Source organism: Necator americanus, chromosome IV (genome assembly GCF_031761385.1).
Source record: "Necator americanus strain Aroian chromosome IV, whole genome shotgun sequence".
In the NCBI taxonomy this organism is placed as follows: domain Eukaryota; kingdom Metazoa; phylum Nematoda; class Chromadorea; order Rhabditida; family Ancylostomatidae; genus Necator; species Necator americanus.
This window is the reverse complement of record NC_087374.1, coordinates 6,409,558-6,433,708: the sequence shown is the minus strand read 5'-3', so window position 1 is coordinate 6,433,708 and position 24,151 is coordinate 6,409,558. Positions and strand designations below refer to the sequence as shown.

Sequence of the window (24,151 nt, the reverse complement as noted above, 5' to 3'; positions counted from 1 at the left end):
TGCTGAAATTCTTTGTTGCAACAGTCCATTTTGGGAGACGTCAGCTCCCGTTGTTTTTGTTGATTTTGAAAACCACTGTAGAGATTTGAGCAGAGTTGTTTTCTATCCGTACTGTGTGGTTTGCTAATGGACTGTGTTCGTTCTTTTTTTTTTGTTTATTTGTTAATCCCTTGTTACGTTGAGGCAGATTTATGATTGTGCTGTTTTCGTGTTCAAAGTAAATTGTTGGAAGTATTTTTTCTATTGAGTCACTGCATTCTCGATATAACAAGCGTACTATTTCTTCCAACTGAGGCTCAAAGCTTTTTATTCACTGACGGTTAAGGTAATGACAAAGATAAGCAGCATATCAGAAGCTAATGCAGCGACGAAGACAACGGATGCCGCTTTGAAGAGGGTGAAGGTCAGAGTTCCTGGTTTAAGCTCAGGGAGATTCCCGAAAAACCATCTATTAATCGTTAAGAGGCGTCCGTGGCGTGATAAATTGCGCAAAAAGGCTCGTAAAGAAGCAATAAGGGCTGATCGGGAGAAGCTGGTGACGAAATGTGAAAACGAGGTGATTTTACGTATACACTACATGTTTGGTCATGCAAGACTATCGAGAAAATGAAGCTGGGCAACTGAATAACTCGCTTGTACGACTTTTTTTCTTTTCAGTTGTACAGTATTAAGTTCTGTTTCATTACAAATAGTGTGTGCGCCATCTACAGTAGGTCTCGAATGCATTCAACCACACCGTAAATCGTGCCGTGGTCCCGTCTCTCTGACACTCATATCCATGGCTGTACAATTCCCCCGCGTTTCCAGTGTTTTCCTAGCAACTGGCCTGGTTGATCACTTCTGGCAGCTACTTTAAAACACCCAAAATTTGAAGTGGCCACGTATCCACATTAAAACTACGCTAGATGGCACTCTTCCGCCGTGACAAAAGGATTCTTTTGCTGTGAAGATCTTTAAAATTTTTATATAGGAATGAAGTCAAGTAGACAACCACTTCTTTTCTTCCAAATCAAACAATCTACGCCCTTGCAGCTTCTTGGCCTACGTTTAGTGAAGTTAATCCTTATAGGAAATTAGAGGTAGGTTTCAGCCGTGCTAGGTCTCACCAGATCTCAGAATATGTTACATAAAGACAACGTCCATTGGAGCTTTGGGTACTTCTCATTAGTAGGTAAGGTACTGGACGGAATTTAAAAATAAAAGATAAAGGATGAAGTTCTCAAATGTTAATAAATTGACTTAAAATACCCAACGCATTCGACCTCAATACAGAATCTGTTGAAATTTATGGACGGAGTAGAGGAGCGGACAAATGTTTAGCTATTCATTTTTCAATTCGAGCTTTTCCTCTGATTTTTCATTTTCATTTGAAGAGATCTAGTAAATATGATCGAAAGTGTTGTAAGGAATGCAAATCCTTACAATTTTTATTGGATTATTGGGGTTACATCTTATGTTAGACATCTAACTCAGCACTCCACACTGAACAATTTTGCCTGGTATGATGCGAAAATCGGCACTAAGCGTGAAATAGCAGATGATGCACATATCTACGGTGAAAACAGACACCAGTCCGCTGCCTCACTCATATGTTTGACGCGCTCGACGTCGACTACATTTTGATCGTTCTCCATCTGCTCAAATGTTAATGATAATGTTATTGTACAGGTAAAGCCACACCTAGATGAAGTTAGTGTCTCTAAAAAGAAGCGAAGGAAACGTAAAAAGACTCTGGAAATTTGTAAGGAGACTCCTGCAGATGGTAATTCAGAGAAACCTATTGTTCAAGATGCTCTCAAGAAGTTGGAAGCGGGACGTTTCAGGTGTAGACGCTAGTTATTTGTGTTTCAGCTTTGTTGTTCTTCTCATAGATGTGAATTTTTCAGATTCTTAAACGAACAACTTTACAATATGACGGGTAGTGAAGCGTTAGAGTATTTTCGACAAGATCCTGACGCATTCCGCTGTTATCACAATGGGTTTGCTGAACAAGTAAGATCTTAATTAGTATATTTAATTGGTCGAGTGAGACATGCTCAAATCGCTTCATTACGCAGTTTTGGATTGACGTTCATCCGCCTTAATTATGTATTTTCCTTTTAACTTCCATAACATCAACTCTTTTTTATGTCAATTTTTTTTTGAGTTCCTCTCCGTACCGTACTAATAGTCAAATAGGAACCGTACTAATAGTCAAATAATACTAGTCCCTTGCTATTTTTTGCTGAATTGTCAAACATGGAATTGAGCTGTTCACTAGATGCAGTTGCAGGTATTAAAATGCTAGATTGCGATAAGCACTTAAATTTTATTTTTTCTTGTTCTGACAAGAAAGAAACTCTATGATATGCTTGCGACTTTGGATTTTTGAATATTGGACTACGATAATAATTATTATTATTAGGATTTAATTTCTTCCATCCCCTAAGTGTTACCTCCCGTACAGGTAAAAAAGTGGCCAAATCATCCACTCAACGAAATAATACGGTGGTTGAAAGGAAAATCAAAACAGCTTGTTGTGTATGATCTTGGATGCGGAGACGCAAAAATTGCGGCTGATGTTGGTGAAATGCACAAGGTTGGACCGATATTTTCTCTTTGTGACGGTGCATTTGAATTGTCCGATTTGTTCAGGTACATTCATTCGATTTGGTTAGCACGAATGATATGGTAACAGAGTGTGATATGGCTCACCTACCCTCAGAATCTTCCGTTGCCGATGTGGTTATATTTTGCCTTTCCTTGATGGGCACTAATCTTGTTGATTACATAAAAGAAGCCCGACGCGTTTTGAAGATGGGGTGAGTCGCATCTGGTCTTAAATATGTTTTTTCGGGAACCAGAAACGTTAACTTTCATGGATTGTTGGACTTTATATAGGATGACTGTGGTAAAATACTCTCTAGACCTCCATTAGACTGCAGCTGGACTACAGCTCGCTAAGAAATGGCAGTGATCGACTACTGCTAATAGCTAACTAATAAGGCACACTTAGTTATCCTATACTTTACTGCAGACGTGGAAAATCTGGTGATCCTGAGTTTGGACCCTGCTTTGACGAGTACGGGACCTATGCAATGATCTACAGAGACAACCTCTGGTCTGTCTTAGTAAGTCATTGCACAGTCCAGAGGTTGTCCCTGTAAGTCACTGCATAGGCCGCATGCCCGTCAGAAACTCTCGGTAATCGTTAGTTGCAGTTGACTGAGTTGGCGCATCCCTAACAGATTTGTCAACACAAACACTTTATCCTTTAATCAGTGGATACAAGAAGATTCCTGGCTCAGCAAACGAAAGATGATGACCAAAGGGAAACGAAAAGTAGCGAAGAAAATGTGTTTTAATTTTTCAAAGCCCTTTGATTTGTTGTCGTCTGAGAAGTAGTAGCTAAGCAGGATCTCTAGAGTTCCGACATATGTGAAATGCGCCTATTTCTGTTTTCCGCACACTTTTGATAGGTTTGCACATGGACAGAGAAATTTTTGCAGTTGTTTTTAGTAGGATTTCGCCAGCAGCAACAATGTCATGGTGTCTTCCACTCCATGTTTAAATATTTGTATTGCATGAGAATCTAGCAATTAAATGATAACTGAATGCTGTTAGTTTTGACGTACTTTTGTGAAACTGTCGCATGCAGTTTTTGAACACAAAAATGTCTTCTTGGAAATTTCAAGATATGATCTGATCAGTTCTTTTACAGTGGTATATTGAAGATTGCCGAAGTCGTCAGTCGTTTCGTGAACGTGAAATTCTTCTGTAATGCTGTGTGTAAGCTGGGTTTTGCTATAACTAGTAAGGTGAGTATCATCCAACGTTATTATATTTAGTCCCAAGTGTTCACAGTTATTCATTATATGAACTCATCATCCTTCTTTTATTAATATCTTGGAGTTTTCCTCTATCGTTATACGAGTTTCATCGGCTATTAATTCTATTTTCTCCTATTCCTTTTTTCTTTAGTTTCATTTAATGTCTTGTGTATGTTTCCAGCAGCACATTACCGACTACTTCATTCTGATGGAATTTCGTAAAATCGAGAAGGTGGAGAATAAACGCCCTTTCGGTCTAAGACTGAAGCCCTGCGCTTACAAAAAGCGGTAGTTTTTGATAGTTGTAATCTTGACACAATATTCTACTGCTGTGTTGATATTAGAGCAAGTTTGACGTCGTTGTTATTGTTGTTACACGTCATTTGCTCATTATAAATAGTTGAAATGATGATCTTGTTCTGAAATGTGGCTCATTCCTCTCAATGCTTCGAGAGATTTGAAAAAAGCAGATCTAGACTTGCTTTTCATGAGTAGTTTAGGGTTCAGACATGCGCAGTGAGTTCGAGGAGGAGGTGTTTTGTAGTGCCCTTTCCGTGGAACATGTATGTGAGGGTTTGGAAGTGATTGTTGTAAATGTTATTTAAGCATCGTTTAAGCTACTCTCCTACTGCCATGGATGTTTCAACAGTGGGTCAGGTTTACGAAAATGCAGCGGCTGTCGAATGTTTGTTTACTGTTCCACATCATGTCAGAAGAAAGATTGGCAGTTACATAAGAATGAATGCACGGCTTGCAAGGTTCTACTTGCTACACCACCTATTTTTCTTTTGTTTACGACCGTCGGCCAAATTAACACCTTTTTCTCGTAGAAATGCTAATAGCTCTTCTCATTTTTTCTATTGATTCCACCTGATCAGTATGGAAATATATGTTAGGCCTGTGATGGAGTTTCGAATGAAGACATCCGATTAGTAATGAGGTTGGCTGTGAAATGGGCTGCAGGAGAAATGGGAGATACTGAAGCAGATGGAGGTAAAGTGAAAGTTGCTAAACGAAAAACTGTATTTTTGTTTGTGTTTTTTAGTGGTTCGTAACCTTTCCACCTTGGAATATCATGGTGATGTACTTGAGGAGAAAGCCAGTTTATTTCTGAAAGATTTCAAACAATTTTTTCGGAAGCGCATTGTAAGCGACGATGTGATTAAAAGGTGAGTTTATGTCTTGAATTTTTGGAACTTTTCATCATTTTTAATAGTTTTCCTTTCTTTTTTTCCCCATAATAGTTCATTCATAGGGTTAGATAGTCTTGTTGAAGTACTTTCTATTGGTCTTTTGCATGTTTTACCTCTAGGATGCCTCTCAGGCACTGGTTAGTCTTTGTTGTCGTTTTGGAATAATCTGCAGTTTTATTCCCATGCGCTCCTAGAAAATGAGACGCACTTTGTCAAAATCTTAGTTTCTTACTTTAATGATTCCCATTTCTATTTCAGGTTGTGCAAGGTTACATGCGTGAATAGCTTCTCTTTAACAAATGAATACGGAACCTCCATCGGGATATCATTGTGTGTTCGACTCAGTGCGATTGATCACTCATGCCGCCCGAATGTACGTTATGCTTATCGGTACGTATACCTCATTTTGTGCAGAGTTTGACCTCGTGGCTTGTGACCTAAAGACGTACGTTGCGTTGCGATTGATCCTACTTTCTAATTCAATTCTAACGATAGCATGGTTTAAAGGAAAAAGTCACTAGGTATGTTCCTACGCGTTTTACTGCAAGTCGTAAACGTTGAGGTTTATGAACGTGTGTCTACTACATACAATGACTTGCGGGGGCCAGCCGATAATCAAGTCAGTGTTTTTATCCTTCCAGAGAGGTCTGGTTCCAGGTTATCGACCCCGGAGGGATGAAAGACTTGCTTGGCGCTAGGGCGGTTTCGAACCCTCGGCTACAGCGGACCTCTAACCAATTGCGCCACATCCACCCTGATAGCATTGTTTGCATATTACAAATAACTGTTTACTCAATCAAAATGCTTATTGTTGTGAGAAAGAACTGAAGTTTATAGTAGAGTTGGGGCACCCAGAAGAGCTAAAGTTGGTGGGAAATTCATGGCGAATTTGCACGCGTTATATAAGTTTGACACCACCTTAAATTGTCTTCAAAATTCAGAAGAACGTCCGGTAATCATTTTCTGAAATTGTCATCGTGGTAGGTGAAAGAGAATCTTTCTTTCCAGAGGAAATTATGCGCTGATGGTCCCTACTTTATGGTCAAAAACTCCATTAACGCTTAAAGAAGCTAAACATTCCTACATCAACGAGCTCATGCCAAGGACAATGCGTCAGGAAATTTTAAAAGTAGTGACTCAAAAATATTTTGCTTCCTACTTTGATTCATTCTGCAGTGTCATTTATTCAGCGAGATTACAACTTCGACTGTTCATGCGAAGGCTGCTTAGACGAAGAACGAAACGAACGCATGGAAGGATGGTATTGTGAGCAGTGTGAAGATGGCTGGTTACCACCACGAGAAGATTCAACGTGCTCTATGTGCGGTAAATGTAAAGACTTCACTCAAATTTCGGTTCTAGTGAATAGGCTTTGATTGGGGCTCATATGAAAAATATTTTTTTGACATATCTAGATTTCTTTTACGTAGTGTTTGGAAGAGGTTGACAGCGTCTGCTGTGTCGTGATCCTGTAGCCGGCGTGACGCACTGTCCTATGTTAGACAGTGGACCAAACTAATTCATGCAGTTTCGATCATCTTCGAAGTCTGCAAACTTAGAAACTCCTTTATGAGAACTTTCGTTGAAATTTTCTTCAAAACTCTGCCCTGATTGAAACTGAGGATTTGAGTGTTTTTTCATGCTATCTTCACTTCAACCAACGCGACAGGAAACCCTTCCATGTAAAATTTTGATGAACTGGAAACGATTTAAAAACTGAGTTTTCCGGTTAAAATCCACATGCATGAATTTCTATGTTTTTGGCATTAACATTATGGAAACCGCCTAAGTCAGCTTAGCCTTGAGTGCTCTGGGTATCAGCTGTCTCTGGATTACGAGTATTGTATGTCGGTAATATGGTTCAGTTTGTCCTATTATGCATCTAGGAAATAAGAAACAACTTCCAGGTGTGGATGGAAAATAACTCTTGACCACTACGAAGTATGTCGATTAGCGGAAGAAACTGCCAAGTCTGGTAACAAGGTCCTCTTAGGAGACGAATACAAACGTGAAGCAAAGCTTAAGATGGCTTATACTGTGAGCAGTACTTCTGGAGGTTTAACTCAGTACCAATTATTGCTTTTTTTTCAGATGATGCCAATTTTTGAAGGAGCTCTATATATTTTCAACGTACTCAGGATCCCTAGTCTACGGACTCTTTATGGGAATGCCGTCACTGAAAAGAAGTGAGTTGTATCCGTTCGTCTGGTTGCTATTCCACAACACTGTAGCTCACCCAAGTAGTCTTCAATATGACGTAATTCGAGACCCACCATCCGTGTGGAATACATTCATGGGTTCGTATAAGTGCTGTGCAAAACACATGATTTGGCACTAATTTTCATGTACTACTACCGTACATTTTGTTTATTTTGCTTACGGAATGGGAGGAGGTAGTGCGACTTTGGGGAATTTTGTCTACAACCAGCGTAATAAAAAAATGGTGGAAGTGCATGTAGTAGGGTAAAAACAACATGAAGCACTGTACAACATGTACTTCGCTGCAGTTCGCAATGATCCCACTTTGATTCTAACCGCTACGCTCTACAGGACCGCCTTGAACGCAGCCGATTGCACAGCTACACCGAGCTTCATGTCGTTTTGACCCGATTATATGAGTATGACGAGCCAGATAGGACGTAAAGGCAAAAGCCAAAAGTTAAAGCTGTTTGGTAGCTAGAGTTCATGCAGTAGAGTTTTTGTGAACGAAAATAATAGCGTGTTGTTTGATATGTTGAACTGTTGGGTTGCAAGTTTCGGGGTTTTTCTTCTCTGTCCATCCCCAGCGTGAATATCGCGAAAAAAAGGCTTAATTTGTGATGATCTTGTAGTATTAGTAACATACGTTTAAAAAGTGTGCGGAGAGAAACATTATGCAGTTGATGGAGACAGTGAAATCTTTTTCTGTTGGTAATTACTCGATGAACTTTATTTTATAGTTTTTAAGGCCTCTTACCCGGACCTTTCTTATTATTTTGCTTTAGAATATGCTTCTTTTATGTTTAGCGCTGAGGAAATTATCAAATACGGTGGCGCACTGTTACTCTTGCAAGAACAATACCAAGACCAGGATGATTTGGCTTTGTGTCATCTGAAATTTGGCCTTGCACAAGCGTATAAATCAATTGAGAAGGACGACGAGTGTAAAAAAATGCTTAAAGGAGTGAAAGAGGTAAGTGCGTTTCATTATCTGGGATTTTTTTTCCTAACGCTTAGTGTTTTTATAACGAAGACCAGGTATAAACGAATGTGATCAACACTCCAGCCGCGATCAATACTGATTAATTCCCACAAATTTCCATGCTACATAAACAGTATGCTGTCATATCTGTTCGTCATCCGACATAGCACATGTTTATATTTTAGGTTTATCGAAAATGAGTCATCTTGCTCTCTAGAATTTAGTTTGAATTATCAAAACTGTTTATTATTGAAGTCTCGAAAAACTGTCAGATTTTATACCTTATTTTTTTTTTGGTTTTTCTTTTTTAAATTATTCATCGTTGTTCAAACTTTTTCTAAACACATACTCATGATAATCGGGACACCTAATGAAGGATTGTCCCCTCAAAGTTCTCGCGTGATCTTATTTGTATTAGTGGTGCATCATCAGTACTAGTTACGTGGTTTTAGGTTTTCGGACGTGCGTATGGATCAAATTCCAGGATTTACAAACTTGCATCTCTAATTTCATAGATGTGTCGGCGATATTCTCACGTTAGTGTTTGTGGAATTAAATTTCATAATGATTTCTTATAATTTCATTTCATAATTTATTAATGTTGTTTGTTGCTGTTAATGTTTTCAGTTTTATAAAGCTTTTGTAGCTTCGTGTTGTGGTCTCTTCTGGAGTGGCTCTCCACCACTTTATCTTACATCTTTATCGCAATCTTCCAAAATTAGTTGCGAATTAGTGTAGCAAAGTTCGGAGTTTGTAAGGAAAGGCGATAGATGTCAGTTGATTTTGGCTGGCGTCGTTTCAACTTCTTCGACAAAAATGTTGTTCAGGACCCAGAAAATCCAGAAGAGAAGTTCTTAGGTCTCAAGGTAGTCCTGTGCCATTCTTAGCTTCTTATTTGCCTTAGTTCAAAAACAGAAGCTGCTAATTTTAGGATGTCTGTGTTGATTGTTGGTGTAGCGGCGTCGGCGGCGAGGCTGCTTACCTCGGGGAGTCTCGGGGTGGAGTATTTCGTCTTGGGAAGAACTTGGAACAATACTACTGGAGAGTGTATCAAGCGTCCCTTACCGCTCTACATGCAGCAGACAAATACATATTTTCAATAGGAGTTAGTTAGTTTTTTTTTTCGTAGGCAAGTCATTAATTATAATTTCACGTACTTCTTTCCTTAAATGTTCCTAATTCATTTTTTGCGAGCTACAAAATTCCTCCTCAAAGGTGAGCAATAGAGAAAGAAGCACGTGCAGCTTCTGGGTGTGGATATAGTTGGAGAAAGCACTCCTAATCCAATCCATACGTTTCTTTACTATATATATTGCTCAGGTTTCGCTTTTTTAATAACATAACATACCATCCAAGCTGTTCTCATATTAAACTCTACAAGATGCCAATGTAGATGGTAGATTTGAGAGCAGAATGATTTAGTTATTGCTCTGAGGAGTGCCGAATGAGGTAGAGGCCGTGTGAACAAAACTTCACGTTCCTTTTGACGATGATGTTTTTTACTTCATTGTATCACTCTCTAATGCATAACAACACGTAAGAAGTGTATGGAAAACAAAAATGGTGGACACCTATATAATAATTTCTAAAAATTAAATTAATTAAAAAAACTCCAAGATTACTGAGTTGGTCGTGTTGCCTGAATTTATTTTTTTAAGAAACGCCGAAAGCCATACAGACGCTGAAAATGTTTTTAGCTGGGATCCACGAAAACGGCAAAAAATCATCTCTTTTAAGAATCCCAGAGTAAATCCGAGAAAGATTCGTTGGAAGCTATTCCCTCACAGAATTCAGACTCATTGACCGCGAAACATTAGCAAAGATTTTTTTTTTCAAAACGAAACTTTGTGTTGTTTCGAAGCTAGTATCACTAAGATTGGGTTAGTACCATATTCCTGTCTTTATTCTTTCACAGTGAACCGCTAGTCGCTACGCTCCATCGCTTCGAACGCTGCCCCCTACGCAACCGCACCGAGGTTCATGTCGTTTTGATCCGGATATATTTTCGAGTATGGTCATTTTTTTCAGTTTTCTGAAAATAAAATGGCATTCAGATAATAATATGAGTTTCGTAAATTAATTCGTCAGAGTATTTTATGGGATCAATGGTGATAGCAGATTATATTTTCTTCGAATTGTGTCCTTCATGTTATTTTAGGAAGATGAAGAAGGTGGGACTTCAATTTTGAAAATATGGGAACGTGATCGTCACGAGAAAAGTGCTCCAGTGTTGAAACGAGAGGTTAGCGGGATTGTCTGTGAAGCTTAAAGCTTTGCCCTTAATTTGTTTTCCTATCCAGGTTCGACTTAGTGCTGTCCATCCTACAGGGCATAGTTCCATAGCATCGTGTGCGATTGCAGTGCACTCTTCCTTATCGTCGATAGTTGTCGGTTTTGTAGATGGATCGGTTCTTGTCTACCAAGGAGACCTCATCAAGGACAAGGTTCTGCAAATGTTCAAAGCTGAATTAACGTCTGCATAATTTTTATTTTTGCATTTTTAGGCCTTGGGGTCACGTTGGCAACGAATACGAGAAGCGTCTCCTCTTGACGGTCCTGTTACTGGGGTGGCTCTCGCAAAATTACCTGGAGAGCGTCTTGTTGTATTCGTGGTCACTTCCAAGTCTGTACATTCTTATGTTGTAGAAGCTAAGAATGTCACTAATACGGTAAGGTCTGTTCGATTTGTTTGAAAGCGGTGTCGAAGTAGGGCCAGCTGCCTGCGGCGATGATTGGAGCAAGAGTATTCCTTGGTTTAAAAATTCTAACAAATTGACCATTTTCGAAACGTAGATTTAATTTCTAAATTTTCACCACCAAACCAATTTCATCACCAAATCGCGAATTGATCTTACCGTACCATTCTCAGTAACAAAATAAAATTACCAAAAAACTTTTTCTGATACCATTTTTGTTGTTCCCGACAGAGATTAGCTTTGAACCAGCAGTAGTGTTGCAACCATTTATTCGATGCGTTTATTCCACTTATTTCGATAAATAGGCCTGTATAGGCTTTAACTTTGGGAATTTGAAAATGTGTTCTTTTATTATGTGCTGTTTTAGCTCAAACACGATTCGCCTGGTGCATCCAAAGATTGCTGGGTATTCGATGAAAGAACGGGGTCTCTTGTGGTGGCTAGTCGTGATGTAAGTTGTTCGTATTATTAACCTCCATCACCATTTCAATTTTCTAATTTTTAAATTCCTGTTTTTTTGGATGGTCTTCTTTTACGAAGCTGATCAGTGTACGGAAGCAGATGGATACCGTGGGCGGTGTCTTCAGCTAGGAAGAAGCCATGAGAAGCTTCAATTGCTTGCATTGGGAGAACATCTCGTACTTCTTACCAAGCAGCATGCTCTTATACCGTAAGTAGTAGAGAAATTCTTTGATTTATTTTTGGATTTTTTTTTTTGGAAAAAGAAATGAATGAATGGGAAAAATGTTAGGAAGGCGGAAAGCTTGTCCTTGTTGTGACCTTTGAAGTCTACAAAACCTTTCCTTCTAATTTTTTTTGTTTTTTTTTCTGCTGAAATGTGGCAACAGTTTTTCATTGCAGTTCTTTCATTGCTTCAGGTCAAACGACGAAGCAGAATTCATGTCTATGGTAACAGTGTATAACGTGAAAGGACAGTATATCGGATTTTCTTGTTCTATTCCTTCTTTATGCAGGTGCATGTACAACTTATTTTCTGAATTTTATCTATTCAAGCAAGTTACGCGAGATTTTTCCGTTAACTACTTTTTCAACATTAAATTATTTACACAGTAGTCATCTTACGGTTTTGTTTTTTTTTTTTTCAGATTGTTCACTGTTGATCAGTGCTTAATGATTCTGAGCAAAGACGGAACACTCTCGGAACTTACCGAGAAAAATTTAAGTGCGAAATTGGACATCCTTTTCAAGAAGAATCTGTACGACGTGGCTGTCATGTAAGCGCTTCCGATTCCAATTAATGAAAAGCGAAAATAAATTGAGTTGAGCCTTTTTTGAAACGCTAACTAAATATTTCAGCAAGAGCGAAGCTTCTTCTGTGAATAAAACATACAAAAACGGCGACCCATTCACGTTCTGAACCTTCTTAGCCGGGGTTGAGGTTGAATCAAAGACGTGTGTGCAAGACCACATTAGTTTTGCGATAGAAAAAGTCCTAACGTTCTCGGATTTCTACCGAAGTCTCTCGCAGAAAGCTAGTTGTTTTTCTGTAAAAGTACATTTTCTAAACTAACCCTACTTTTGTTTCTAGAGGAGGTGGCTGACTATGCTTGGCCGAGATCCTTAAGAGTTCCATATCCATATAGAATCTAAGATTTATGAAAACTTTTGCATTCTGGATTATTTCCGCTGGAACTAAAGATTTCAAAAGAAACGCAATATTCCTCGAACTGGAAGTAATTGATTTCTCTAAATTAGTTCAAAACGGAAATCATGAGGAATCCTTTGCGTTATCCGGCTGTCAATATTGAACTTTTCAAGATTCAGTGTTTAGTAAACTCCCAAATAATGTTTTCAAATGTCCCTTGATAGAAGTTTTCATCAAAGCTGATTGAAAATTCCAAAAAATAAAAAGTAATGAGGTCTATATTTTTGTTTAGGGCGGTTTTTATATAATATTTGTAAAGAACATCTGCGATGAAAGTGTCGTGGACCGATATTTGTTGGGGTTCCTTTCAAGTTTTTGGGAAAAGTAGGATTTATTTTTGGATTGGAAATCAAAGGTGCTAAGTTGTTGAAAGTGATTGTGAAAGATGTTTATAAAAAATTTGTCTATAAAAATGTCTATTAAAATGCGTGTGTTTATAAAGAATTGGACGAATAGGTAATCATCAATATTAGGTAAAGTATTTGCTCTAGAGTAATTGTTGAATTTACAGCCTTGCCAAGAGCAGCAAAGATGGTGCAGAACATTTGAAGTCTATTCATGCCAAATATGGAGATTATCTTTATGGGTGGGATTTCAACTTTTCCGCGGTTTTTATTCTGAACTTCAAATTAAGTCGCTGTTTTTCTTCAGAAAAGGAGATTTTGACAACGCAGTGAGCGAATACAAAGAAACTATAGGGATGCTGGAACCATCGTATGTGATCAAAAGAGTGGGTGAAAAATTTTCAGCACTTCAGTGCTTTCGCTAAATTTTTCCTTTGAGTTTCGCTTGTTTTTTCTAGTATCTGGATGGGTCCCGATTGCGGCAGTTATGTGTTTATTTGGAAGCTCTTCATGATACGGATTGCTACACATTGTATCATACGAATATTCTTCTCAACTGCTATGCTCAGCTAGAAGAGCGAAAAAAGATGAAAAAATTTCTGGAAAAAATAGCAGTGGATGGGAAAACGGATATGAACAGCGTTTTTGAGGTGAGTTATCATTCTGACTATTTTGGTTCATGTTCTGGTAAACCGCCTGTCTTGGTAAATGACTTAATCTTCTTAACAAAAAATGCCAGAAAATGATCTTCTGTTCGTGGAACACTCCAAATTCGTCCACTTCATCCAAAATCTCCGACACATCCCAGATCTAGAACTTCATAAGTATCTTTATATGACTGTTTTCAAATTGAAATAGTTAAGAATATTCCACCCTTTTAATTTTTTTTCAAGAATCTCGTTATTTCATTTTTTTCTTCAAAGTAGGGCTACAAGGATTTGTCATGATAACCAGAAAATGAAATTGTCGCAGTTTAGGCCATTTCTAGGAAAAATAAACAAAATGAAATCAGAAAAAAAATGAAATGTGGGGAAGAGACTATACTGCTTTTTCTGGGTGCATGCGACTTCTCGCCAAAACACCGGCGCTGCTTTTTTTGTCCTCTGTTATCCAATTTATGACATAGAATAAAACATGCGAAAGAGCGCCGCACTTCTGCCGGTCACCTCGTCCTAGTTCGGATAGACCTGAAATTCTGAAAAGATGAACGCGGAGAAAGCGAGTTTTTTTTTTCGGAGTGTTTAGATTCTCTACTGTGAAAAATTGTGATAATTTTTATCTCCTATTGGTTCCCCTTCCACGAAATTCTCACGAAAGTTGTCTTGGATGTGCGCCTTTCAGAAAAAAAAAAACGCTTCTCGTGCTGCTAGATAACGTATGCGTGATCTGATGATCGTGATCGCGAGCAATTCTTCGTCGCTGAGTAATTTACATTTGAAGTTGTTTTTCGGAATATTTTGGAGCCGCAGTTATTGAGAAAAGGCATACTGTTGCAGTTTAATGGGGATAACTAAGTAATTAACTGGAAACTAACACCTCGAGCAATTTTTTTAAAGGTATTCACATGTAATATTGCTAGTGCTAATAATAATCCCTGGATTTCTGGAGATTAATTGAATAGCGCTGAATATTCTTGTGTTTGTTCTGTAAAGTTGTACTTTCAGGTACTCCGTTCTTTAAAAGTGTCTGAAGATGCGAGTTTCCTTGCTGTAAAACTGAACATGCATGATCACGCATTATCCATGATGATAGAAGATCTTGGTCGTCATTCAACAGCTGTTAAATACATAGAGAAACGTCCACCAGAAGAGGCAAGTATTGAAAATACGGATCTTGTCCTAAAAAGAAGAACTACGGAATCTCTCAGGCTTGCCAGTACATAGAAAAATATGGACGATCACTTTTTGAGGCGTGTCCTGACGAGACAATGGAATTGTTGCAACATCTTATCGATGAATCTCCTAAAAGTAAGTGAAATATAGCTGATTATGCACATTCTGTGAATGAAGGAATACTCGCGAACTGGTATTTAGGTGTTGATCCCACTCAACTTCTGAAGGTTTTTATTAATGACTTCGCCAAAAGTACCGCATTCATCGAGTTTGCTCTCAAAAAGGTGAGTCTAATTTAAAGCTGTATTGTTTCGTACATGTCACCACCAATATCCTCTATTTCGTTGAACTGGACAGTTTATTTTTCTTCTCCTGCTGCGAAAATCATCGACTAAGGCGACGGTTTCTTCTGGCAACAATTGACCAGTGAATTGTACGTCAGGAAATTCTTATCTTCGACAGTGGAGAAGACCAGATAATTCAAGTTCTGTGACTCTTCTGCTTTCCTTGAGAAATTTTGTACTAGAGTAAATGAGTCATTGCCCTGGAGTAAGGATAAATAAATAAGGACAAATCACTGGCGTTTCAATCCACTTGGGATGCGCCAACACTTTTTTACTGGTAGCCGTTGAAGTTTCAGAACGCGCTCGTGCAGCCTTACAATGGATTGCAGGGGCTACCCGATGATCAAGTCAGTGTTTTTATCCTCCCAAGCAGGTCTGGTACTAAGTTGTCCACTCCGGAGGCATGAAAGGCTTGGTTGGCACTGGGGCGATTGCGAACCATCGACCGTACGGCTGCACCCCCCTCCCACCCCAATGTTCCTGATATTGCTTTATATTTTTGATTTCAATTTAAATTTTTGATATATTTTTTTGTGTCAATGTCCCTTTATTTATAGTCGAGTCAAAATGACATGAAGCTGTTGTGCAGTTACGCAAGCGGCTGCGCTAGAACTGGCGCTTAGCGGTTACAGTCGAAGCGGCACCCTCGCTTCCCACAGTGCAGAGAATTAATTTTTTTTCGAAGTGCAGAGAATAAATTCTTCTTCTCAAAATTATTTACGCAATTGTACCGGACTTCGCATCGTTTTGACCCAACTGTGAACATTAAAAGGAATTATCTTTACTATTGGCAAGTTTATAGGTATCCGGACCATCGCGCTCGGTTCTTTTGGCTACAATCTTGGAACTGCGGTTACGCGAATATGCTGAAGGGAATATAGTGAGTATTTCGATTTTTCTTTGCACATTATTGAAGTCCTGGCACTGCTCTACATTCTGTAGTTATCGTTTCAGTTTTTTTTTCGCTTAAATACTGGATAGGGGCTAACGGGAGTACTGAACCGAGTATCCTGCAAAGTTGTGGAAGGTTTACTGTAGGAACTGCATATCGCAGAGTCAAAAAAAAAAACAAAGTGTGTAGAGGTAAAAAGGAAGACGCTGCTTTGCCATTATGAGAAGATTAAATACGCATGACTGTATTCGAAGTCGACAATTCTTGCTTAGGTCAGCAAATTAGGGAAATTTTTTACAGAAATTTCAAAGTTTTTTTTTCGCGCTACAGATGTAGAGTAGTGTCAAAATCTTTGTGTAATGGCGAGGAAATTTTTTTTTTGTTATGTGTTTTGTTAAAATTCAGGAGGATGAAAAATGTGAGGAGATGTTAATCCCATTTATTGAAGAAGAAAATATGCCAAACGCTCTACATCTTGCACGCGTTTTTCATTGTTTTCCTGTTGTCCAGTACATTTTAGCAAAAACTAAGAGGTAAAAATTTATGTCTATTGTTTGTGTTTATTTTTGAATTCACAAAATTTATGCTATTACAGAACAAAGGAGCTGCTACAATATTACTTAAAAAATGACAAAATAAATGAAGCCATTGCCTTGTGTGATGAAGAAAAGTGAGTTTCCATTCTCTGTGTTTTCTCTATGCTTAGGATTTTTGTGTGATTTTATGAGTGTGAACCAAGATCCATTTTCAAGGATTTTGCATCTACATTCTATCAGTGTTGTCATTAAATTTTTAAAGCGCTGACTGGAGCTGCAGCTCTTTTTAATACCTCTTTTTAATTTCATACAAAACATACATTTCATACAACAATTTAATAAATTTCACTTTTGTTATGCTGTCAAAACTCTCTCTCTCCTCTCTCTCTTTCTTTCTCTTTTTCGACGTTGTTTTTATCCACGTTGTATGTTGTATGTTTTTACACATTCTGTTTGATTTTTTTCCAGGAAAGCAGAAATGTGGATGGATTTGCTCGTGTACATTTCTAAAAAGGAGGTACCAGTGAGCGATAAGCTGATTCAAGACATGCTTAAGGGGTTGTTGAAATTTATCATGATGTTGTTAATTTTCAAAAGTACAATCTTACACTGATATTTCTTATTTTAATTATTTTCGGTTTATTTCAATATACACGGATCCTTCTGTTGTTTAGAATAGAAACAAGCGGGATTTTGCATCCACTGGTAGTTTTGGAAGTTCTATCACGCAGCAACACTTTAACGGTGGCTGCTGTTAAAGATTACATCATTAAATGGCTGGATGCTCAAAAAAAGCAGGTACCAGAGATCGTAATAGCATTTTCTTTACTTATTTTTGAAAAAAAGATTGTACTGTAGATAGAATCCGATCAGAAAGCTATTGTGGAAGGTGAACGGCGAATGCAGGAGGTCGACAAACAAATTGAATCACTCAAATTCAAGTGGATCACTTTTAAAAAATTCCCAGAACGAAAGATCAAAATAGTAACAGCACTTATTTCAGCGTTCAAGTGTTACAAGTGAATAAATGTAGTGCTTGCGACACGGTACTTCAACTTCCAGCCGTTCATTTCCTGTGCAGACACAGCTACCACGTTCATTGTTTCGAATCGTACAGTGAGAAGCCTGATGTGTGTCCAGCGTGCGCCGTTCCCAATTCTAGGTGCGTCCATTTTGTTCGTGAGACGAGCTAGATTCGTTTCAAAGGCAAAAACAACGTGTCTAAATTTATGTTGTCTTGCCTTAAGGGCATCACCCCACGAATCTGAAGTGGTACGGATTTCAGGTGCATTATTTGTATACGGGATAATAGATTATGGAGAGGGGTGTGATTCCGTCCATTTCTTCCCAGTTGCTGTAAAAAACGGCCCAGAGGATGCGACGCGTGCACAAGGCTGGCGCGCTCCAATCGAACTCGTAGAAAATAGCGCTCCGGAACGCTCGAAGCCGTATCTTTCGGGCCGTTTTCTACGGCAATTAGGAAGGAATCAACGGAATCACTCTTCTCTCAATAATCTATGATCCCATATACGAATACTCCACCGGAAATCCGTACCACCTCAGATTCGTGGGATGATGCCTTTAAGGCAAAACGTATGAATCAGAACCAAGGGTACGTCCAATCCTCCGTTTTGCCATTTATTTTTGAGGTCTACCTTTTTTCTGTTCAGCCCCACATATAACACTTCACATACTCCGTTTTGAATCCATCTTTGCGCTTAGATTTCATTTAATTTTATTTCTATTTTTTATTTCTATCTTTATTTTTTGTTTGTTTTTTGTTTTATTTTTATTATTGCTTTTTTGTTTTTCATTTTAGTTCTTTATTTTTATTTTTCACTTTTGTTTTTTTTATTTTTCATTTCGTTTTTTATTCTTACTTTTTGTTTTTTATTCTTTTTATTTTGAAGTCCATTTTTACACGTTTCTGATAAACATCCATCAAAAGTCTTACCATTTTACCACAATAGTTGTTTTATCTATTGAATGTCGCTTTTAATCTACTTCATTCTCGTCTCAGTCAATCCTCAGCGATGAGTTTTCCTGACTGAACTCTTCCTCAGCGTTCGAAAAATTTCTATGCGAATTAACAGTAATACGCAAAAATCGAATGTGACAGATTTTTTAAACTGTGATTATTTCGTATAAGATTACTTGTTTTCAGAGAGAATGTGAAAGAAAATCTGGATACCAAGGCAGCCTACACTAAGTTTCATGAAGAAGTATGTTTTCTTTTTATTTTTATTTCTTTGTGAAGATCAGTTACAGTCGGCGTAGAACCTACTGTAAAGTGATGATGTAATATAATCCTCAGTGAACGTTTGCACTGACCTCCCTCTACGGTATATGGAAAACTTCTTGGACCTCTTTTACTTTCGCTTTTTTTATGTTTTTTCATTATTTTTCCAGTAGTGCATGAATAAAATGACATAGTCCTAACGAGGTCCTTTCCTTTAGTTTTATGATTTATTTTGCTCCTAGGATGCCTTTAAGGTCTTAGTTCTGAGGGTTTTTCTTTCTGTTTGTTCTACGATTTACGATTTTTAGCGATTTACCTCTTTCGTAGTCATAAAACCATTTTTTCACTGGCTCGGCAATTTCCCCTGATTTCAGCGTCTCCCCAAATACTTCATTTTGCAGGAATTTAATTTTTTGCCCTCTTTTTGTATAACTGTGCATAGGTGGCTTTCCTCTAGGCTAAATTTTAGGATTTTACTATGAAACCGATTATAACAAGTAATCATGCACAATTACACGAGGTAGGACAGAAATTGAATCTCTAGAAACAAAAATCTCAGAGGCATCGAAGTGGGAGACCTCGGAGCAAAACAAACGATAAAACTAACTGGATGGGACTCTGGAAAGACCACGCTCGTAACAAAAGTAGTGTAAAACATAAAGATGAAAAAGTAAAGGGTTTTGGGGATTTTTTTCGCATACTATAGAGGTAATTCTCTGTACACGTTCACCGAGTATGTCATGTTACAATACTTTTTACGCTGACTGCACGTATGAAACAAAGTGAAAATATCCTGAAAGGTACTGATTGTATTAATACAAAGAATGTGGTGAGCTTCACATTGGAGTAATTCCAAAAAAAGAAAATAAATTCACGTTCACATTTTGATTGGTGGATTCGTCAGGTGTAGCATGGTACAGTGAAATAAATAAGTGTTACGCAGTCGGTAAGAGCTCCGCTGTAGCTGCACGGTCCATGGTTCGAAATTGCCTAGGTGCCAACCACCTCTTTCATCCCGCCGGGTTCGACAAATTGTTACGAGATTTGTCTGGGAGGATAAAAACATTCACTTGATATATCGGCTGGCCTCGGCAACTCATTTCAAAGGCCAAATCGCGTTCGTAAACCACAGAAATTCAGAATCGAATGCGATTGCATTCAAACGAGTCGCCGCACGTCGCCGAAAACTATCTTTTTTTATCTTTCAGACAGTGAAATAATTAAAATAGTTGATAAGTGAAACCGTAGGATCTTGTTCCCTACGTATTACGTCAAAATAATTGCTTGTATTGAACATCGGTTCGGAGTAAAATTTCTGATGTGCATATTCCTTTCCTGGAAATGAAGGCGAGATTTTTCGAGAAACAGTTGAACAGAACAGTTGAATTATAGAAACGATTCTTGATGAGATGTGAGGTTTTCCTCGCTGTTTCTGCGAATAAGTTTTTACGAATTCGAATCTGTTTGCTTTGCCACTCAAAGTATCACTCATATACATCAGAAAATCTTGTTTTGATGTTCTTTTCAGAAAAATATTGACCTGATTAAGGTTTCAGCACCAGGGAAAATTAATCTTTGTGGAAAAGATCCAGGAAAATCACAGCAAGTGGGCAGCGATCATGTGCTATTACCTAATTTCTTCCTTAAAAAGTGAGGCACCATCGTATTACTGTGACAAACAGTCACACTGTTATGATTTCTTCCAAAAATCATGAAGACATAAATTTTTTGATATCTTGCTGTGTTGGTCATATAGCAACAGAGCTAATGATCCCATAAGTCTCCGAATATCAAACTGCATTTGTCGTAGAGAACATCGTCAGTAGATCTCATTTCTGTACGTAGCACAATTTTGAGTGTTTTTTTTTCTCTTTTTTTCTGTTTTTTTTGTCTTTGTCCATTTACGCTAGTGTGAAATCTGACATCATTATTTTTTTGTAGTGCAGATGCTCAAATTACTGAAAAATTAATTTGGTTTCATCAAATTTATTAAGAAATAATTTTCAAAATTAATGGAATCCGTATTCCCCTTACTGGAACTAAGAGCGTTGTTGTATGTTTCTCTTCAGATGTTTGCGCAGCAGAAATAATTTTTATTCCAGTTGAACGGTGCCACAAGTGGAATGGATGTAATCTCCAGATATTTAAGGAATGGTCTATTTGACCCATCTAGGAAAACTTCTCAAAAGAAGGTAAACGTCTCTTTTAAATTCCTTATAGTTTTTCTCTTGAGCGTTCTTTACAGAAACTGTTTAAGGTCGTCTCATTTTTTGCGCGTCACGTTTCATTACGTTCATTTTCGATTTACTTTAGCCATCGCCACTATTGTTCCCAATCGTCCTTGTAGAGTTCAAGAAGTGTTCAATGGTTTCCGCTAGCCCGGGGAAGAGGAAAAACACCACAGTTTTTTTTTGAAAAGTTTTCATCCTGATGTGCTTTTGATAGCTCGTAGAACCCAATACTCATCGTCCCATCCTCTCGTTGACCCTCGTGTAGATTGCAGATAAGGGTTGACTTTTGGAATTGTAAGCTGTGGTGAGTGGTCTTCGTCGTCTGGATGAACATAGGAGGTTCCATCCAACCTTGTTCCTTAATCGTAGAACCTGAGTTCCAGTGTGAAGTTTTTTGGATATTCTCCTGGCATTGAATTCATCAACGGTGGCCTTGTAAAAAAAACATGACCTTTTCTCACTTGGTGCAGATTGCTTTTTGTCATAGCTTGATACTGGAGCATAGGCGCCAAAAATTGTCGAAGTCGGCGATTTCGGGTTGCAAATATTTGGAAGGGATCAGTTTTCATGACGAAACCCATGTCGACGAAGAAAACTTTACCAGTTCCTCTGTTTCCGAATGCTCTAGGGACCAGTTCTACTTCTAGTTTGGGGTGGTTTAGAGAACCGCTGTAACTTGTGGATTTATAGCAGAATGTAGGAAAAATAAGAAAAAGAAAGAGAAAGAGTTGGAAGCGATTTCTGATGAACGTAGCTAACTTTCTTAGATCTCTTAAATTAACCAAGATTCTGATCTGCTTCTCTGACACTGCCGGCTCTGGAAGAAGGCGACGACGCCGAAACGTTAGCCCGAATAAAGATCAATAACAGTCTTGATTTATGATCAAGAAAATATTACACGGTGTAGCTAATTCAGTAGGGGAAAACCACTGCACTGGTTGGCGATGAATATGTGTTGGTACCTAGTTTCCCCTTAAAAAGTGAGGCGACATCGTGTTACGGTGCCAAACAGTCGGACTCTTGTAGTTTCCCCGGAAAACATGAAGATATCATTCTTCTTTTTTGAAACTTCATTTTTGGCTGTATTGTTCATATATTTATGGAACTAATGATGGCTTTATTCTCCGAATATCGAATTGCATTTGTCAATCGAGAACATTGTCACCAGATTTCATTTCGGAATCCACGATGCTTTAAAGGCATCACGCCACGAATGTGAGGTGGTACGGATCTCAGGTGAAGTATTCGTATACGGCATAGTAGATTGGGAGAGAGAGGTGATTCCGTCCATTTCTTCATAATTGCCGTAAAAAACCGCCCGGAATATGCGGTGCGTGCACAAGGGTGGCGCGCTCCAATAGAACTCGTTGTAGAAAATAGCGCGCCAGAACCCTCGAGACCGTATCTTCCGGGCCGTTTTCTACGGCAATTAGGAAGAAATGAACGGAATCACCCCCCTCCCCCCTCTCCATAATCTACTATGCCGTCTACGAATACTCCACCTGAAATCCGCGCCACCTCTGATTCGTGGGGTGATGCCTTCAAATGAAATGAAAGAATGAATAAAGAAAGAATGAAATGAGAATCCTGAATGGAAAAAAGATTGGAAGGTATTGTTGTTGACCTAATGTCGATTTCAAACCAGGTTGAACATTGTTTGCATATGTTCCAGCAGTTTAATACTCGCTTTCTAGACCTCATCTACAAGTTTGGCGAAAAAATCAGGATCTAATCCATTCGAAGAAGACGACAAAGGTCTCTTCACCGAATCAAGTACGATAAGTAGCACATCCTCTGAAGCGACTATTCAACGAAACTCCATTTCTTCAACAACTCAACGTCGACAAACATATGATGAGACGAAAAATCCCTTTGCAAAGAGTACAAATCCATTCGATGAGTAGTTATGGACCTGGTAGGTTGTTATGTTAAGATCAGGAAATCTACCGTTGCACTGCTATTGTGATATGAACGACTGTTACGGACGGACTTGTTGTAAATGTTTATTTATTCCCGTAATGTGAAAAATATTCAATATCGCTTTGATGAATTGTTCTTTGCATGGATTGTTGGTTGAAGAATTGTTACACTGAAATAGAATAGTTTAAAATGAAATCGAAGAATATATATTATTCAAATGCGGATCCATGCTTTATGGTCCTGTAGGGTGAGTATGCGTATACGGTATATGTAGTATACGGTAGTATAGTACTATTCATAGATGCAGAAACGTAGATCCGCTTCACATTTCGTATCATTTTACCGTTTTATCGTGTGAATAAAAGAAATGGCATATGAAGACAGTTTTCATGTAATTCCTACTTGTAATTCCTCACATCACAATGATAACTGTAAATTTTCGTTCGTATATGTTTTTCCATAAGCGCTTTGATATATCACAGAGATTCGATGTGTTAATTGGCGAATATGGATCTGCAGCGGACTTTCCAACTACGGTAGAAGAAAATAAGATAAAAATTTTATGGTTGGAGATTGTAAACAATGCGCCTTGTTTCATTTTAGCTAGCAGATGAAGGAAAAAATAGGATAAAGGACCCAACTGATGGATCTTCGAAAATGACCACTTTCCAGAAAAATTTCCGAGGAATCCCCCTACTATGAGAAGTGTAGATCATATTTTTGCGACATGCAAGGATAGGGTCTAGGTTTCTGCATCTATGGATTTTCATCAAATGAATGATATGTGATAAATATGTACACGAAAGTAAGTTGTTTATTAGGTAAATAGAGGGTTTTGCATATCTTTTTTCCCACTTTTCTTGATTTCCTTGAGCTTTTTTCCGCTTTTGATTTTTTCTGTTCTGAGATTCGGAAGTTGTTCTGTTTTGGTAGCTGCTGAAGGTTAATCAGACAGCTAACGTCAATCTCTACGTGAAGAAACTCCAGAAGCTGGGCGGAAGGAGTGCAAGAAAAACGCCCAAAAACGTTTCGAAACCGCACTGTTGCATGACAATGTGAGACCTCACACAGCAAACAGGTGACGCAGAAATTTCTGGAGGGCTTGGGCTAGACGATCGAGCCCCACAATCTTTGTACCCTACACCTTGTCTCATCCGACTATCACCAGAATTTGCGCGAGAAAACTTTCCAAGCCCTCGACGACCTCAAAAACGTACTCAACGACTTTTTATCATTTCAGCTGCTCTCCTTCTGGAAGAAAGGCATCG

At 38.4% G+C, this 24,151-nt stretch overlaps 3 protein-coding genes across 4 annotated transcripts; all 3 read left to right on the top strand.

Annotated features, from left to right (window-relative positions):
• Positions 1-328: 328 nt before the first annotated feature.
• RB195_000514 (uncharacterized protein) lies at positions 329-4,101 on the top strand (the record flags this gene model as incomplete). The annotated part of the gene is made up of 8 exons (XM_064196906.1): positions 329-403; positions 464-556; positions 1,669-1,823; positions 1,887-1,992; positions 2,447-2,578; positions 2,635-2,801; positions 3,701-3,797; positions 3,991-4,101. The coding sequence occupies 8 exons, from the start codon at positions 329-331 to the stop codon at positions 4,099-4,101; spliced, it is 936 nt and encodes a 311-aa protein (XP_064052787.1).
• A 217-nt stretch (positions 4,102-4,318) lies between these two features.
• On the top strand, positions 4,319-8,698 carry RB195_000513 (uncharacterized protein; the record flags this gene model as incomplete). Its single annotated transcript, XM_064196905.1, has 11 exons — positions 4,319-4,372; positions 4,427-4,567; positions 4,706-4,802; positions 4,855-4,978; positions 5,261-5,392; positions 6,011-6,131; positions 6,193-6,323; positions 6,910-7,039; positions 7,094-7,188; positions 8,009-8,174; positions 8,636-8,698. 11 exons carry the CDS (start codon positions 4,319-4,321, stop codon positions 8,696-8,698), a joined length of 1,254 nt encoding a protein of 417 aa, XP_064052786.1.
• A 255-nt stretch (positions 8,699-8,953) lies between these two features.
• RB195_000512 (uncharacterized protein) lies at positions 8,954-22,867 on the top strand (the record flags this gene model as incomplete). Of its 2 annotated transcripts, XM_064196904.1 has the most annotated exons (25): positions 8,954-9,049; positions 9,115-9,288; positions 10,342-10,425; positions 10,484-10,627; positions 10,688-10,852; positions 11,247-11,330; positions 11,467-11,549; positions 11,758-11,853; positions 11,986-12,114; positions 13,057-13,131; positions 13,197-13,275; positions 13,348-13,539; positions 14,554-14,700; positions 14,757-14,856; positions 14,923-15,005; positions 15,868-15,945; positions 16,363-16,490; positions 16,553-16,627; positions 16,962-17,051; positions 17,168-17,291; positions 17,352-17,434; positions 17,497-17,655; positions 18,658-18,715; positions 20,835-20,924; positions 22,658-22,867. In XM_064196904.1, 25 exons carry the CDS (start codon positions 8,954-8,956, stop codon positions 22,865-22,867), a joined length of 2,826 nt encoding a protein of 941 aa, XP_064052784.1. The 2 variants fall into 2 exon arrangements, with proteins under 2 accessions (XP_064052784.1, XP_064052785.1); XM_064196903.1 differs by lacking the exon at positions 20,835-20,924 and having other exon boundaries at positions 14,554-14,704; positions 14,773-14,856.
• Positions 22,868-24,151: the final 1,284 nt, after the last annotated feature.